The 18,776-nt window shown below is 36.4% G+C and overlaps 1 protein-coding gene across 6 annotated transcripts; it reads right to left on the reverse strand.

Moving 5' to 3' along the window:
* Nucleotides 1-244: 244 nt before the first annotated feature.
* LOC306875788 (uncharacterized protein) lies at nt 245-18,453 on the reverse strand. Of its 6 annotated transcripts, none has more exons than XM_079426524.1 (19): nt 18,070-18,277; nt 17,792-17,896; nt 10,214-10,335; nt 10,102-10,142; nt 9,888-9,931; nt 9,620-9,642; nt 9,444-9,505; nt 9,150-9,223; nt 8,955-8,983; nt 8,778-8,809; nt 8,541-8,614; nt 7,240-7,268; nt 7,084-7,115; nt 6,917-6,942; nt 6,037-6,127; nt 5,783-5,938; nt 5,405-5,584; nt 1,149-1,220; nt 246-937 (listed from the first exon to the last, which is right to left on the reverse strand). In XM_079426524.1, exons 1-19 carry the CDS (start codon nt 18,193-18,195, stop codon nt 861-863), a joined length of 1,395 nt encoding a protein of 464 aa, XP_079282650.1. In that variant the 5' UTR covers nt 18,196-18,277; the 3' UTR covers nt 246-860. The 6 variants fall into 6 exon arrangements, with proteins under 6 accessions (XP_079282645.1, XP_079282646.1, XP_079282647.1 ...); XM_079426523.1 differs by having other exon boundaries at nt 5,405-5,731; nt 6,917-6,966; XM_079426519.1 differs by having other exon boundaries at nt 245-937; nt 5,405-5,938; nt 6,917-6,966; nt 18,070-18,453.
* Nucleotides 18,454-18,776: the final 323 nt, after the last annotated feature.

Genomic DNA, 18,776 nt, shown 5'->3' on the forward strand with positions numbered 1-18,776 from the left:
GTCCGATAAGGCCAATCGTTACAAACACATTCCATTAGATTTATTATCTAACAGAGATAATAGTTAAAATACATTCAAATAAAAGTCATAAAACTATTTAATACATTTTTATGTTTATATCTGAATGTACATGAACTGACCTAAAACCCACACAAGTAGCTTATTGAAGCATGTTGTTTTTTTAAATATTTATGTAAAAGTATTATTATAATATTTATATAAGTCAATTCACTGAAAACTGTTTAGACAAAGTTTGGACTTTATTGCCAAAGCGCAGTTGACACCTTACAGGTCTGAAATACGACGGAAATGTTTTGGAGAGTCTCTAGAAGCTGTTCAGGTGTCTGCTGCCACCTAGTGTCCATATTAGGAATAAACTATTTTTTTTCTTCTCTCTGATGAAGGCACACTACTAGTAAAAGCTTTAACTAGCCCTTCAGGCAAGCTTGTGGTTGACCGGAAGCCTGAACAAACGCAGGTGACGCGAGTCTCACTTCCCCCAGTCAACAGAAAAATATACACAGCAATTCTGTGTAAAACAGACACATACTGCACCCTTTAAAAGTGTCAAAAGCTATGTTTTAAAATACAATCCAAGATACTAAGAACAGCATTCTGTAAAGAATGTTTCTTACAGTTAGAACTGTTTTATTTACAAAATGAGAACAGAAGAATGATCATATCAAAATGGCATATGCAGACATATTTCATGATATTTCTGTCACTGGCATACTGTAAACCCCCATTTAAAGAAAAAGACGTATGCAAACCGCAGAAATTGTCTGGACTTATAAAATAAACATTGAAAAAAATCATTGCTAAACATAATAAAACATCTTAATTCTGTTAGATTGTTTATATTAAACATCTAGTACAGCTTTGGCACCCCTCAGTGCTGCTTTTTTCCTCTGCAAATCCTGTTCCTGTTTCTTCAGGTCTGGAAACACAAAGAACAAAGTCATTCTCATGAAACACTGCCATTTAAGTCCCCATAAAACTTCTACTTTCTAATATGCGATTCATTACAAGCCACAAAAATGTACTAATTTATCCATTCAAATGATAAGTATATAAATTCAAAACTTACTGTTAAAGGGTTGAAATAATGTAACGCTTTAGATTTAGGTGGTTACAATCAATTACTGTACCTTGTTCCAGCTGAGTAATAATGCAAGGCAGCCGTCCAGATGCCCCCAATACTTTGAGCGCAACATCATAGTCTGTGGAATATTTCATAGCTTTCAGTCATATAAACAAAAACCCAGCATTTTATTGACGGTTAAAAAACATACAGGGATATTTCAAGTTCAATACAAGTCAAGATCAGCTGATAGTGTTTGTGACAATATAACAGTATAATGACCAACACATTAAAAAAAATTACTTTTTACTTAAAGGCAAAAATCACAGTTAGAATGAGAAACAGTATTTTAACGTTTGTGTATTGGCCTCTGTCACTTTCATCTTGAGATATTCACTGCAACTCAGACTGTTTTTAAAGAAGGGACAAGTCAAAATGAATGTTTTAGATAGCAAGATTATGCCACAGTTGCTGTCGACTGAGCTTAAAGATAAAGTTTATAATATTTTTGGTAAAAATATCTTCTCTCAACCCATTTTATTGTTCATTGACTATGATAAGTATTCCATTCATGGGTTTATCTCCCCAAAAAAGGCACCAAAAAACATTTAGTGTGGTTCACTCAAATTCACGTCAGTCTTTCCAGGTCAACCTATAGCAAGAGTTTGGACTGTAGCTACTTTAGCAGACAAAGCAAGAGGCTTTATAGCCAGTGTGTGGGACCAGCGCTGACACGTTACATGGGAAAATTTAGTTTGGTTTGTTACCAGCAAGCCAAAATTTAAAAAGACTTGCCTAAATACACAGAGACAGACAACCAGGTAAAAGGAGGGTAAACATTGGTAACGCTTTTACAAGATGGAGGAATTTGATTCAGTGTTTGGGTTTCAATCGAGACGTTGAACTTACCTGAAGTTTCTAAACTCCAGTTTTGCCACTTTACTGTCAAGTCTCAGATAAAATAAGTTCAGTCATGACAACTCTCTGAGAGTTTAGCATGGTAATGTACATGACAATGCATTTGCTACAGCAGATACATCCACAAACATAGCAGATCTATACAGGAGGAGCTGGGGAAGGTGGAGGGTTTCTGAAGCGCACTAGGGATGGGCGGATCGATCCTAAAGTATGCGTTGTATCGAAAAGATCGATTCTCAAATAAAAGTATCGATCCTATCTGTTTTTGTTTGTTTTTTTGTGATTTTGGGATATTTTAATAACAGTAGTACACCGTATATTATTGAAATATTTACTTAAATAGGAACGGCAATGGGAACTACTTCTTCCGCTGTATCTCCGCTTGTCAAGACAGCGTTCGCTCAATCTGTCAAAGGCAAGCAAGCATGCGCACACAAGGTTAAAGAGTTAGAGAGGATGCGGTCATGACTGAAAGAAAAAGAAGCATAATCTGGAGTTATTTCACTCCAGTTAACAATGATGAAGCTTCATGTGACGTTTGTCATAAAACAATACGCCACTGTGGCAATACCACAAATATGATAAAGCATCTAAAAGTAAAACACCCTAAAGAGCACGACGAAGTACAGCTGAGGTGAGCAGAGGAGGTAACAGAGACAAGACCCCCATCTTCTGGCTTGAGGTAGAGTTATTTAGCAGAATTCAGCACTTTGGTCCATTCTAATGGCTTTGAAAGTGCTTTATAAATAAAAGTTGAGTTGAGTTGAGAATCCTTTCAGAGAGGTGGACATTATCCAGGTACCAACCAAGTGCAAGTGGTGATTAGGTTATTTGAATACAAAAAGTCGAGTCACATTTATTTATATACTTTATACAATACAGATTATTTCAGAAATGAAGATATTGCAGTAGCCTAATTCATGGGGGAGCAGAATATTACACTACATATGAGTATAAAGATTTAAACTAGACATTTTAGTTTAAACTAGTATCTGGTGGATATTCTTAATTAAATAATTTCTATATTATTTATATAATTTAAAACTTGTTTATTAAATCAATTACATAGTTTAAGTGTCAAATAATAGCTGGGAGAGATTTACTATAAATTATAAATTCTTACTGCCTGTAACACAGCTTTAAGAACTTATATTTATATATTTTATATTTCATAAATGACTCTCAGATAGCATTGGCAATTACAAGAAGCATAGGAGAGATGATTGTGAGGGACCTCCAGCCAATCTCAGTGGTAGAAGACAGAGGATTTATTGCACTTGTCAAGACACTTGATCCACACTACCAAATCCCAAGCCGGAAAAAGCTGATGGAGGGTACAATTAACAACATGTATGAAGACTGTAAAGCCAAAGTAATGGCAACATTACAAAATGAAAACCATGTGATACTCACAACGGATATGTGGACCTCAAGGTCCACAGAGGCATATCTAACTGTGTCCTGTCATTTTATTAACAACTGGCAAATGCAGGAATTTGTGTTAGAAACCGGCCATTATTACAATATTAGTGCAGAGCTGAAAAGAATAGCTGAAGAATGGGGCATAACTCAAAAGGTGCTTGCAGTTGTCACAGACAACGGTGCGAATATGGTTTCTGCAGTGCATAAGGCTGGGTGGAAGCATTACCCATGTTTTGCCCATACATTAAACTTGGTGGTCAAAGATGCAATAAAAGCATCTCCTGAGATCTTTCACCTGCTGGAAAAATGCAGAAGCATTGTATCATTTTTCCACCACAGCACAAAAGCCACAGAGAAGCTTAAACAGATCCAAAAGCAGCTGAAGGTGACAGAACATAAACTCATAATTTCAGTTGAAACCAGGTGGAATTCAGCTTTCTACATGTTGGAGAGGCTACATGAACAAATGGATCCAGTTACAACAGCCCTCTGTATACTTGGGAAGAGTGAACTGTGCTTTACAAATGAAGAGCGGGCAGTTATCCACCTGACCATTGAGGCCTTGAAATATTTTGAGGAGGCAACACGTGAATTATCAGCAGAAAAACACATTTCTATCTCAAAGGTCATTCCCCTAGTATCACTGCTTCTTAGAGCAACTGCTGCCAGTGAGCGTCAAGGTTGCTCTTTTGCCACAGAACTGGCACAGCAATGTCAGCGCAGATTCCGTGGGGTTGAAACCATACACCGTCTCGCTGCCAGCACCTTTCTTGACATGAGGTTTAAGCACCTGGCATTTTGTGACAAAGATCATGTAGAAGCAGTGAAAAAGAGACTCCTATCTGAAATGCAGGATGTCCACTTGGCCACATCTGAGTTAGCTGCTGCACCAATAGAAGCTACCTCAACATCTGCCCTAAGGTCTGTCAGTACCTACAGCAAGCTGTGCCTCATCAGTGACTCCTCCAATGACCCTACGTACTGCATCAGCTACATCTAAAGGAGGCATATGGGAGGATTTTGACATCCAGGTTATATCAGCACAACAACAATCGGGAAGCAGTGATTCTATAATTGAAATGCGTCACTATGCTGAGGAGAAAGTAGTTCCCCGAAACCAAGACCCACTAGTTTGGTGGAGAAATCATGAGCAAACCTTCCCAACTCTCAGCAAACTAGCAAAAAAATATCTTGGGATCACTGCATCATCTGTTCCGTCTGAGAGAATTTTCTCAAAGGCAGGGGAGTTAATCAGTCAAAGAAGAAACAGGCTAAAGGGGAAAAATGTCAACATTCTCTTGTTCCTTCACAAAAACTTATAAACCAGTTTTCATGGTTTACACAGGCTTGTATATCAGTATGCACAAATGAAGACTGCGACTTAAATGTAAGATTCAACCTGAAGTTCAGCTGCTTTGACATTTAAATAATTTTAAGTGTTTGTAGCCTCTCAGACATCCCTGGTTTGATTTAATATTGTTCAGTATTTTTTAATATATGAAAAAAAAGAATCATGTCCATTGCAGTTTATTTAATATTAATAATGATGGCTATCAAAAAACAATATAAAATCACTCACATAAAAATATTTCATTGGAGTATCGGTATCGGTATCGACGATACTTGTCTTGAAATTACTTGGTATCGGATCGGAAAGAAAATAATTGGTATCACCCATCCCTAAAGCGCACTGCAGCTGCTACAGCAAACACTAGCCAAGTATTTGAATGTTAAGCAGCGAGCTCATTGGCTGCTGATGCAAAAAGATAATGATGTCATTATGCGCCATCTAGAGTTTCATGACAGAACTTTGGCTATGTAGCTATGATATGAATAATTGTAAGGGTTTGAGGTTGTTTGATAACATGCTTTATTTTTGTAATTCCACTATGTGACACTAGTAGAGCAGAAGCCGCTTCACCTTTAACTTGTATTGAACCCTCAATATTTCACAAAACTGGTTTGAATCAAGGCAGTTCTCACCTTGGTGGCTGGCTTTCTGTGACTGGACTCTTTCTCCTAGACTGCTCAGCTGAGACACAAGCTCTGAGAAGATTTCTTTAGTCCACCCGGCCTCATTACATCTGGTCCAAAAAATGGTGGCACTGGGCTCAGATTTCACTGTGGAACCCACATCAGAAGCATCTGCTGCAGCGAGACGACCTGGTGATGAAGAAACTCCTGTCGGAGGACGAGCTACTGGTAGCTGCTCAGATTTGAAGTGAGATGCTGAGATTGTTTGTACTGAGGATATTAACACTGCTGGAACGTCTGCAGTGGGGCTTGAATGCTGAGGTGACCCAGCCTGACCTGAGGGATCACAGGCAAAATAGTCCAGGGTAGGCATAGAGTAAATGTTACCTGGTGAGACAGGCTCAGTGGATGGAGCTCTGGGCAGTGGAGAAGTTTCGTTTGTGGATGGTGTTTCCTCATGTTCAGGGGCAGTGACAGACCCAGGTGAGGTAGACACTGCCGCTGGTGCTGCACCAACAGGTGAAGAAGGTTCTAGACTGTGCTCTGAAACACAGAGATATTGTTTTTAAAAAAAACTATTTCCACAGTTTACGCCTTATTAAAATGACAGCAGCAGGACAATAGAAGAGAGATGAACACACCTGATTCTGCTGAGGGTCCAGAGTCCAAAATAACTCTACAGGGACTAGTGACATGGTACGTTTTTGATGGCAACAAACTCTGAGACTCATCCTGAGACAGAGAGAGAGAACAATGTAAGCAAGTACACTGCTAGCTGCAGGCGAGTTATACGAATAACTGAGTATAATGGTGAGTAAAATACACCATTCAAAAGTTTGGGTCAGAAAGGATATTTTTTTTTAAAGAAATTAATTATTTTATTCAGCAAGTATGAAACTTTGCCCTCAGAAGAATAAATTACATTATAAGATTTATTACAATAGCAAGCAGTTCTCTTAAATTTTAATACTATTTCACAATTTTACAGCATATTAGATTACATAAATGTAGCCTTGGTGAGCATAACAGACTTCTTTTAGAAACATTGAAAATTCTATTGAACAGAAGTGTAACTGTAATATTACACTTAATATTACAGTAATATACAAGTGTGCATTGTAATAAACAGTTTGTTTAAAAAGAGTTTTATTTAAAAAAATATATATTATGGTGCAAGATATTAAAAATTAAAACATTTTGTCACTTTTAGTGTCAATTCTGCCCAAGAGGTGGTTAATTTATTCCTCTGCATTTAATGTTGCTTGCTTGACAGTTTGTTACAAAAAGGTTGTTAAAAGTTTTCCAAAAAGGTATAGGGGAGCTTTGTTTCATTTATAGATCATCCTCAAGCCTTGGATCTTTCTAGCCATGTATCAGACTGATATGTATGTAGCAAACTGAAGTGCCATTGGCCCTTGTGTTGTGTTTTTGTTGTCATTTTTGACATGAAAATATCAGTAAATACCTCTGCTCGTTTACGGTGTGACATGAGTGTGATGTGTTGTGTACAGAGAGACTCACTGAATCAATGTCGGTGTCATCGTCAGCTTCGGAAAATAATGAGATTGTTTCTTTACAGTAAGGAATGATAAATGATACTTCTCGTTACATATATATATATATATATATGTATATATATTTTGTTGTTGTTGTTGTTTTTTTTTTCAAAAATACAAACACATTTGTACCTGTAGTTGGTGGATTGAGTTTTTCACATGGCCTGCAGACACAAAAGGTTTCTTTACATAAGTTTACTATTGTAAGTTTTTGCCAAAATACCATGGTACATTATGGTATTTTTGTATTTGTATTGCTTTCAAAATGGTTCTAAATCCTAAACATACCTTGGTTTTTTAGTCACAGGAGTGGACCGCTATTAAAAGTGAACAGAGAAACACTTCATTGCTACAATTTTACTACCAAATGTTTTTAAGATTCATTTAAAATATTTAAGGGTTAATTCACACAAAAATGCTTTTTTTTTTGCATTCTCTCACCCTCATGTCTTTCTAAACCTGACTTTCTTCAGTATAACTAAATAAAACAAGTTGAAAAAATTTACTATATTAAAAGTCAATGTGGTCAAGTCTTGCTTTGAAAGCCAATACAGGCACACAAGACTGGAACAACATGAGGGTGAGTAAACAATGACAGAATTTTCATTTTTGAGTGAACTCTCTTCTCATTTGGACTGAGCAGTTTCGCTGAAGTTTAATATGATATATTGGGACATATGTACATATCAAAACAGTAACATGCATCAAACTTTGCAATTTTACGATAAGAGACTCACATTGGGCTGTTTTTGAAGCATAGAGTCCTCCAGATCTGACACCCCTGGAGCTACTACACGGTCAGTGCTGGTTGGGCTTTCATCATCTAAAACAGAGAGACACTTTATTCAAATTGTTTTGATTTTAATGACTTTTTATGCAGCCCAAGAAATATCTAAAATTCATATTCCCATTTTGACAGAGAAATAAAACTAAATATATAATAAACACCTGAGTCTAGAATGCTTTTATTTTTTCCCCTTCTGGGCGTTCTCACATTTAGCGATCTAAAAACAACAAAACAAAAGGCAGAATCATTACAATAACACTGTGATTACTAACTAGACAATATTCTGTAATTAAAAGTTTTCTACAGACTACTCACCGAAATTGACATGTTCTGTACATATATGGATAACATTTACTCTGTTATTAAATAAGATGAAAAAGACAAAATTAGAATAAGCTGTACTTTCAACAAGTATTATTTTTCAAGTAGGTTTGTCTATTTGTCTTCTAAACCAAGTCTGACAAGACCATATCTGTTTATTGATACAGTATAATTTGTTCCTTAACATAATACAAGAAAAATGATCATCTGTGAATACAATTCTGTAGCCACTCATCTCTGAGATGAGGCCCAATAAAAATGACACATTCATTTAAATTTTTTTAAATTATGTTATGTTAATTAGCTATTCAAAAGTTAAATGTTATGTAGTGATATTTATAATAGTACAGAACAATTTTAGTCTGTTTTCTGGATGGTGATGATGACTGTACTGAGGAAAACATCAAGTGTCTTCCCGTAGAGGAAAGTGTGTGTGTGTGTGTGTGTGTGTGTGTGTGTGTGTGTGTGTGTGCGTTCTGACCCTGACATGCAATTCTCCTGGATTGTCTGCTGGGATTGGACAAGCCTTCTGAGCAGACGTTAAGATTAATGAACCTAAACAAACACAAATGCATTTCATACTAGAAACTCCTCTGTACAGATGGACTCAATAAGCTATTAGTATAATCAGATTAGCTTTTGAAAATCATGCGACTTTGTTTCTTTACAGTAAGAAATTAAAAATGACCCTTTACTTTCACACAGAGTTCATTTGTACCTGTGGTTGATGGACTGGGCTCTGCACAGGGCCTGTAAATAGACAAAGAAACTTGTTTAAGGCACTCGGACAAGAATTTGTGACAGTACAACAACAGTCTTAATCACATCTCATCCTAGAACATGTTTCAGGCTGGATACTTTCTGTGGAAAAGATACTTTCTAAAGTTCAGCATACCTTTTACTTTCAGGATCAGGAGTTGATGGCTATTGAAATTAAAAAGAGAAAAATTACAATATTACTAAGTTTTAAAATAGCCATGTCTTTGCTAAAAGTTGTGAATTTGCAGTTTGATTTAAATGTTAACAAGATGATGTATAATTGGAGACATTCACATGATGCATCAAGACAGATTAATTCATGAAAACTCACATTGTTCTGATTTGGAGGTGTACAGTCCTCTATATCTGACTCTACTGGAGCATATATAGTTTCAATTTCATCATCTATGATAAAATTATAACAGTCCAGTGTTATTAATGTTTTACATTTACATTGCAATATTAACATCAACATGCCAAAAACAAGCTATTATTCTCATGTTGACAAATAAACACAAAGATCTTTGAATAAATACTCTATACTTTTTTGTAACTGAACTGGGTTATTGAGTATTACTGCAGTACTGTCTAATATAAAGCTATGATACACTGTAATAACAATTACCTGAATCTAACAAAATAGATGACACAGTCCTCTTCTTTTTGGGCAAACCCACATCTGATGACCTAAAAAAGTGCAAACACAAGATCATCTGAAATAATCACACTGTAATTAATAATGTGACAATGTTCTGTGATTAATCCAGTTCTGACGAGGATGCACACACACTGCACACTTACCCCGTAGATGAATCAGAATCTCTCTATTAATAAATGAAGAAAAAGGAATGACAGGAAATTGCATACAAAATTTCACATTGTAATCTAAATTAATGTCATATTTGTATGTCTTTATTTGAGAATTGTGCAGTGATGTTTTAAGATGAACAGTAATGTGGTTAGGTAAAAGTGTATGTGTTCATGAAGAGGCTGTAAGTGTGTGTGTGTGTGTGTGTGTGTGTGTGTGTGTGTGTGTGTGTGTGTGTGTGTGTGTGTGTGGCATGCTGACCCTGTCAGGCCTTTTCATGTTAGGCCTCCGTCCGTCTGGCAAGCCTTGTAAACAAAAACACAGACTCAGAAAATTTGACCATAATTCTCACATTAACATTTCACATTTTCACACAAGTTGCTTACCAATTTGCATCATTGACACAAAAAAATAAATAAATAATTAAATAATCAGTTTATGATAGAATATCTGAATTTAAATTTGAAACACTTACTTTTTATTTTAGATTCTGGATCATGTAATTCACAGAACAGTCTAAAATGAAACATTAATTAGTTTAATTTCACTATATCTAAAACATGAATTGATGTATCCTTTCATCTTACATAAAACAGTCTTCAAGGGCTCTGGCACGATCCTCGATGGCGCAGGGATAATGGTACGAGCGCTTACAATGTTTTACATCACATCCTGCTGTTGCACCGTTTTGTTTACAGTGGTGGCAAGGCTAGAAATAAACACACAGCAGTTAATGCATTCACAGAGAAACAACACTAGAATATGATGACCGTTTGGTCACAGTTTACATTTATTGTACAGAAATATTCCTGTTAAAGTATAATGTTGTAATATGCTGAACAATACAAATTACCATTGCAATGAAAATTATTCAACCCTCTGGAGACTGTAATAATTTACAAAAGTTATACAAATTAAAAATGATAATGTCAATATATAATGTAGTGTTTTTGTAGTATAGCTGTCATAATTATTCAAACCCTATGTAACTGTGCTATTTTATCTCATTTTTGTATGGTATGGTACAAAATTGTGTTAAAACAATTAAGCTTTGGAAAATGTTTAACAAACTGAATTAGCATGCATAAATACACATAAGAAAGTTTATGGCTACAAGAAAAATTTCAAAAAACTAGAGACAAGTTCTCAGAGACACAGCTTATTCATAAGTTTAAAATGCGTTGTATCAGAAAACCTTTGAAGATGTTGAAAAAAAATCACAAAATTATCAAGGGGAATAAAAGGTTTGATTATTAGAGCAACTGAGAAAAACCCTTAATTTACTACCAAAGACTTTGCATGTTTCCTCCTTTCATCAGGTTATCTTCAAAGTATAAGAAAAACACTCATGTTGAGACATCTTGCCAAATGCCACTCTTGAGCAAGAAGAACATAAAAGGCCCACTTGAATAAGCTAAGATTCATTTGGATAGACCTGTGGACTTTTGGAAGAATATCTTATGGAGTGATGAAACCAAACCCATGGATCAGCAGTACATCTGGTGCAAATCAGGTAGCTTATGACCAGAAGAAAACCATCACCACAGTCAAACATTGTGGTGGCCCAGTCTTGTTAATTATGAGGGTGCTATTGCAGGGAGTGCTAACATTGACTGTATGAAGGACATCACATATTATTTGAATCATTGGCAGAGACTGTGATGCCTTCGGTGCAGAGACTGACGTGATGATCAATGGACTTTCCTGCAGGCCAATCATCCCAAATTATGCATCTAAATATACTTAAAGCTTGGTTCAGGAATCGGTCACAGAATGTTCGTGTGGACTGATCAGTCTTCAGATTTAAATCTCATTGAAAATATTTGGTGTAATTTGACAAAAGCAGCGGCAATATAAAAACCAAAGATTATCAGTGATCTGGAAGCTTTTTCAAGCAATGAATGGGCCAAGATTCCAGTAGAGTTGTGACAGAAGCGTCTAAGCACTTACAGGCAGCATTCATTGGAGGTTATAAAGAATAAAAGATACTGCACAAAAACGCTCTCACAATCATTCTTAAACGTCCTATAATGGCTTAAGAATGCCTTTGTTGAATTGGTTTCAAACTATTTTGTTCTCAGGCAGCAAAATGCCTTGCATGTCAAGAGGGTTGAATAATTTTGATTGCAACTTTACATGTACTGTACTACAAAATTTATATTTTCGGTACATGCCACATAAAATACCCCCTAATACTGTCAGTCCTCTGTCGTGTGTGTCATGTGTTCCTGCCTCTTGTGTCCATATTTGGTTTGTTTCCTGTCCTTGTTAAATGTTACCATTAGTTAATTCTTGTCCAGCCGTGTTCATCTCGTTATCTATGATTATCCCTTGTATATAAGGCTACGTCCACACGAAGCCAGATTTCTCCCTATCCGATCTTTTTTTTTGCCTCAAATTCCGTAAACACGGAGTCGTCTCAGGAAATATCTGTGTCCACACGGAATCACTGAAAACGACTGAAAACGATGTAGTACACATGCCAGAACAATATGTGACGCTGTAATTCTGCCACAGAGATACACAATAAAACAGAGAAGAAGACTTGGACCATGTGCGTAAACCTTGCGCGCTGAATATAAACTAACACACAAAGCAAAAGATTTTGCTTTAATAAAACTAATGAGCTCAGTAGGTTCTACAGCACGAACACAGGCACGTAGTCTGACATTGTTGTTGTTGTTGTCGCTGTTATGTGACGCAGCGGTGTCAGATTAGGGGCGAGACGTGGGCTGATGACGTCATCGTTTCAGAAAATATACGGATTCGCCGTCCACACGAAAACATGAAAACGGCGTTTTCAAATTTATCCGCCCTGGGACCCGGTTTCAAAAATGATCGGTTTCACTCTTCGAAAACGCCGGTTTCGTGTGGACGAAACGCCTATACCGTAAAAAATTTATGCGTATACAGAGACACCCGTCTTCGTGTGGACAGGGCCTTAGTCTTGTCTGTTCAGTTAGATTTGGTCTGGTCCACTCGTTACTCCCCGGTGTTCCTGTCTGTGTCAGCCTTGCCTTGTCTTGATGTTATCAGAAAAGACTATTATTTGAAGTTATATCCTTGTCTGCGTGTTCCCGTGTTCCTCCTCGTGTGTGCACCGTGACAAATACACTTATATTTTACACTTAAGCTGTTGTTTATTAATATCTATTGTCAGTGTTGGGGAGTAACTAGTTACATATAACGGAATTACGTAATTTAATTACAAACTAAAAGTAATTGTAATTACAGTTACTAAGAAAAAATGTGTAATTAAATTACAAAGATTACAAAGGGGGTTACATCTGATTTTTTTCCACACACACTCCCACATACAGATTTAATTGATTTCTGCAGTGACTGCTCTAAAATATGAAACACCAATGTTTCAGAAGTTTATACTGTAACATGCTTATCTGATACCTCTTATATTTCCTATATGGGTTTATGTATATGCTTTATTTTTATTTTAAGATTAATATATATTTTTTCAAAGGCAATGTTAGATTCCAGTGTTTCCCGTCATAGCTATGCAAAGATTTGATTTCAAAAACAGTATCATAGCTATTAAACTATATCTTATGATTTTAAATCTGTATTTAACCTCAGAATGATCTTAAAGTTAGTCTGATTTTGTGGTGGCTGTGCTTCAAAGGGGACATCGGATGCCCATTTTCCACAAGTTGGTATGATTCTTTAGGGTCTTCTCAAAATGGTCTCAGTGGTCGTGAAAAACAACACCCTTTTTACCTTGTCAAAAACAGCTCTGTTCACAGCCACTTGTTTCGCTGCACATCTCTTTACATGCTAATGAGTTCTGCTCACCCTGCCCCTCTCTTCTGTGGAAGAGCAAAGGCGATTCGCAAATAATCATAAAAAATATCAAGTGTGAGACTAAGTACTTCTTCTGGAGGTGCAGCTGGATCATGAACAATATGGTGTTATTTTACTGCCAGATGTCGAGAGCGCATTTTTGTAGCGGGAAAGTAGATTCATATAATGCGAGAGGATTTCCTTTGCACACTTAAAACGTGTCTCTCCTCTCGCTCAAGTGTGCGTGTGCGCACTCAAATTTTGTCCTGTGCATCTCTCTGTGCTCTTGCATTAGATATGAATTCTTTTCACACCTGGGAATACTAGGAGGGAACTGATCCTGGAATATCTTTACAATTTAATAATATTTAGTCATATCAAATGTATATTAGAAATGGCTAGGAATCGGGTGTTTGATGATTTATATATAAAAAAAGCGATTTATCTAAACAAAAACAAAAAAGTATATGATTCTTAAAGTTCATGTGGCCATACATGTATTGTGTACTTGGGATGAAATATATAAATATATATATATATATATATGAAGATTAATTATTTTCTGAATTAAATGTTGTCAAAAGTTATCATTATGCATTTTAAAAAAATATCTTGAAACAGATTTCTTCATTAGGGCCTTTTCTTGATTTTTTTTTATTGTTGCATTTTTGTTTTAACACGCTGGTTATTGTAGGCTACTTTGTTTTACTTTATATGTTGTTTATATTTTGTTCTTTTCTGTGAAATATTTTGACAATCAAAGAAGGCCCTCCCATTTCTTTCCAGTTTAATAATATTTAGCAATGTTAATCAAATGTATATTTTGAAATGGCTAGAAATAAGGTGCTTGGATGATTTGTACATATAAGTAACGTCTGTCCAACTATGGTTGGTCAAACCCCTCGATTTATCTAAAAACAGCCCATGGCTCTAAAGACTTGATATAAAAGGTCAATGTTATGTCATATTATGTCAGAAATCTCAACTGAATTTAAAATCATTGCAATAAATTCTCAGTTGTTGGCAATAGTAAGTAACAATTCCTATCAAACAACATCAAATGCAATAATAGCGATGATATCATAACATACTAAATGCTCATAGAATCGCTGTTTGGACATTTATTGGGAGTTTTTTTATTTATCTATTTATTTTTTTAAATCGAGTTTTTGATTTTAGTTAGATTTTCTTTTCATGAAAACTCACTTCATATTAGCAACTCATTCAATGGCACTCTCCTCTAAAACAGTGAATATACAGTTATATGACAGTTATAGGTAATGACACTGTCTGCAAATGCATTAAACCCATAGAATATAATGTAGTGATGTTATCACAAATATGATAAATTCATTATAGGGGTATATATGGTCTCCACATCTTAAGTAGGCTATTTAGGGAATAGTGCATCTGACCCTATTCTGTCTTAAATCAGAATATATATATATATATATATATATATATATATATATATATATATATATATTTCAGCCCAAGTACACAATGCATGTATGGCCACATGAACAAAAATGCACTCTCGACATTTGGCAGTAAAATAACGCCATAGAACAATGGGTACTGCTCCAGCCTTGAGTTTGAACTTTTTAACAAAACCTGCCTTGAATTGTTCCTCATTCAGAAAGCAGTCTGGAGCAAAATGATTAAACAAATTTAGTGAAGTGAAGTGAAGTGATGTGTGGCCAAGTATGGTGACCCATACTCGGAATTTGTGCTCTGCATTTAAACCATCCAAGTGCACACACACTGTGAACACACACCAGGAGCAGTGGGCCGCCATATTGCTGTGGCACCTGTTGGGGGATCGGTTCTTGCTCAAGGGTCTCACCTCAGTCATAGTATTGAAGGTGGAAGAGATCATTATGCATCACGATTATATCAAATTTATTTTGTGCATTTTTATGAAATTATATAAGCAGGTTTTTTTTTTAAATAATTACAAATTAATAATAAATCAAAACTATTGTTAATAATTTAACCAAGTAAACATAGCTACAAAAACATACAAGCAAATATAAAGGGGCGAAAAGACAATTACAAGTGATAAACAAAAAGTACTTTCAGTATCTGAGAGTGCTTTAAGTATCAGAAAGTTTACAGACAATCATAGTTTGATTTTTTCTCAGCATATTGCCGTTTGATTGAGCTGCAACAGAGCCGGCGCCAGGGCACCTCCATCAGGGGGGCATTTGAATTTCCAGGGGGGGCACAAATCACGTGTGTGTGTGTGTTGGGGTGGGGTGGGGGTGAGTCGCTGACGCTCGCTAAAGCATGCAATCGCTTTCTTATGTGTGCTGTTTTATTGGTTTCACTTTCGCTTTTGAAATCGATCACGTTCAGCAAGGAGATTAAAAAGAGCTTGTCAGTTAAACTTCGTAACGCCATTGGATCCTCGAAGATCTCAGCGAAAGCTCGTAACTAGAGCCCTGCACTGGCCTCAAATTTAGACCCTAGCCCGGCCCACGTCCGACAGTTTATCAGAATTACTGGCCCAAGTCCAACCCGAGCCCGTCTTTTTCCCCTCCCTTCTCCTAAAACAGTTTATAGGCTACTACTGTTTCGGCAATTAAAATTGTTCAGTTTTGTGTGTAATGGCAAAATTATCATATTTCGTTTTGTTTTTTTATTAAGTTAATTTAGAAAAACGTTTGGAGCATTTTTGTTCGTTAAATAGCCTAGAAGTTTTTGTTTTTTAAAGTAACGACCAAGCGGCCAGCTGCATGAGCTGATCATAGCCTATGTTTGATCAATTTAGCCTTCTCATATCATCACGACTTGCCTAAAATAAAATCTATAGATATACTAAAACAGTTCAAGTATATAACAATGTTTAAACGTTAAACCTGCTATAATAATAATATGCGCTAGCCTATATCTAGTTTGTGCGGAGAGTGGAAGCTAAAGCGTGCTCTGCAGGACATGGATTTATTTCAGTGGAAACAAATTAAAATAGCCTACGCCGTCATTTATTTATTTATTTTTTGATAAAGGTAAGAGTAATACATCATTCGGACCTGTAAAGGGTCTACTTGTATTTGTGTGAGCTCACAATACTAACAAAAGGTAGTTCTTTTATAAAACAAAGAAAACAAACATGATGCGCTTTCTGCCATCTTGAACAGGAACACTTCACAAAAATGAACCGAAGCTGAGCGAATACATGCCTCACAGACATGATAAATATATCTATAGAAAGCTTTAAATTATCACTCAACGAAATAAAAAAAATGAAAACAAAAAACTCGTTTATTATCATTTTAATCATAATCAATAAAGATGCATTTCTCTCTAAAGGCATGTCTGATGAGGAGAAGCAGGATCAGCAACTTCATCCTTGCCACACAGACTCAGAAAACATTAGTTTAGTAGTAAATAATTTAAATATCTCCTTACTATTTCCCGCAGACACATTCATGGTTATGTTTGCTGGGGTTTTGCAGCAAGCTTTAGCCTATTGCCTGCATTTGAACGCAGAACTACTCAGCTGTGCTGAAGTCACTTGCGCACGCTGCTGCTGCGGGACACTAAACACCATCGAGCTGCTCTCAGTCGCGGCACGGTCTCCTGTTGTTTCCACCAGCGCGGCAATTTTTTTCATCGCCAATGGATAGATGTCTACAATATAAAATAAGGAGAAACCCAAAACAGGCCCGATGCCCGGCCCGCGTCTGAACTATGATGTGGAAATTGGCCCAAAGCCCGGCCCTAGAGGCGTAAAAAAGTCGGAAATGCAGGGCTCTACTCGTAACTCCACCCCGCCTCCTTTCAGATTGAGCGCCGCGCACAGCCTGGAGGAAACATATATCCGCTTTTTCTCAATGCAAGGGTAAATAAATAATAACTGATGTTTGAATAGTACAAAGTTTTCTTTACTCAGCAGGCTCGTCCAGGGCGGGAACTAGTGACTCACAGGGCGGGCCAGGCCCCCCATTGCCCGCCCATGGCGCCGGTACTGAGCTGCAAGTGCATTTAACCGCAACCACGAGCTTCAGGGCAAACACACACAAAGCGCACGCGAAAGTCTGTCAGTAGCGTACTTGAGTTTCCTGCATCTACTACATACTGTATTCCAAATGGCATAAATGAAAGCTCGTCTAAAGTAAAAGACTGAAGCACTGTCAATCTGCGCATATCCTGTGCTAGATTGGCTCTAGAGCGCACAAGTGCCAGTAATAAGATTTATCGCAACTATTAATTTCAACACTCCTAATATTGTAGTTTAACATTAAAGTATTGTGTATGGACACTGTTTTATGTATTACACAATATATTTTGAGAAAAATATTAACAAGTTAAAATTAATTATAACGTTTTAGAGGCAGTTAATGTGTGCTTTTTGTAATGATATTTACTAGTCTTTTTCCTCTCTTCAGCTCTTTCTTTACATCTTTTACATCAAAACCAAACAGGTCGTCATAGGTGGGCGAACTCTTGCAGTAGATCCCTGATGCAAACAACTGAGGACACAATTAAAATAAGATATGCATTAAAAGTTACATACTGAAATGCTTAATTGACTTGCCTAGATTAAGGTGAAACATATTAACCTAACCCAATGAAAAAAAACTATGAGTAGCACTAACAACTACAGTACATTTTTATAAAGCATCCAATATGAAAACATACTTACCAAACAGTTTTGATGTGCGCAAATTTTGCCTTTGGAGGAGAGAGGGCCTGTGATTTCAGTTTCGTCTGATTTCTCGCAAAGTGCACAAATAATTTTATTCTGAAATTGAAATTGATCCGATCCCATGTTGAGCTCTGCTTGATGACATTCAACGACGATTCACGTTTTCATTGCAATGTTTCTTTAAGTTTCGTTTTCATTTTATTGCGTAGAAAGGCGGGTCATTTTGATCTTTGGCATCTTGTATGCATATTGCATAAAAACACTCTTGTTAACTACTCGAGCTCCAGACAGTAATCTCGATTAGCTCGGGCAGTACATTCAATCAAACAGATCTTCAAACTCAACCAAATATCAAACTAAATCAATGTATATATAAAAGCCAAAGCTTTTTTTCATTTCCTGCAATCACAAACGACTGTGATTGGCCCATCATGACCAGTGCTGAGAAAAGTAATTGGTACCACATAAAAGCAATAATTTTGATTTATTTTAATTCAATCGCAACTTTAAAAGCATTACAGTAGAGACAGAGCGCATTTAGGCCACGCCCACACCGGGGCTGTGCAATCCAACCCCTCTCCATTGACTTTATATTGCAGCTGCCTCATTGTCCTTTCTGACTTATAACAAAAAAACAGAACAATGCATAAAAGCAACTGTGTTACAAGGTGGTCAGTAAACATGCTAAAAAAACAGAACTACGT

The sequence above is a fragment of the Barbus barbus genome (assembly GCF_936440315.1).
Source record: "Barbus barbus genome assembly, chromosome: 10".
Classification (NCBI taxonomy): domain Eukaryota; kingdom Metazoa; phylum Chordata; class Actinopteri; order Cypriniformes; family Cyprinidae; genus Barbus; species Barbus barbus.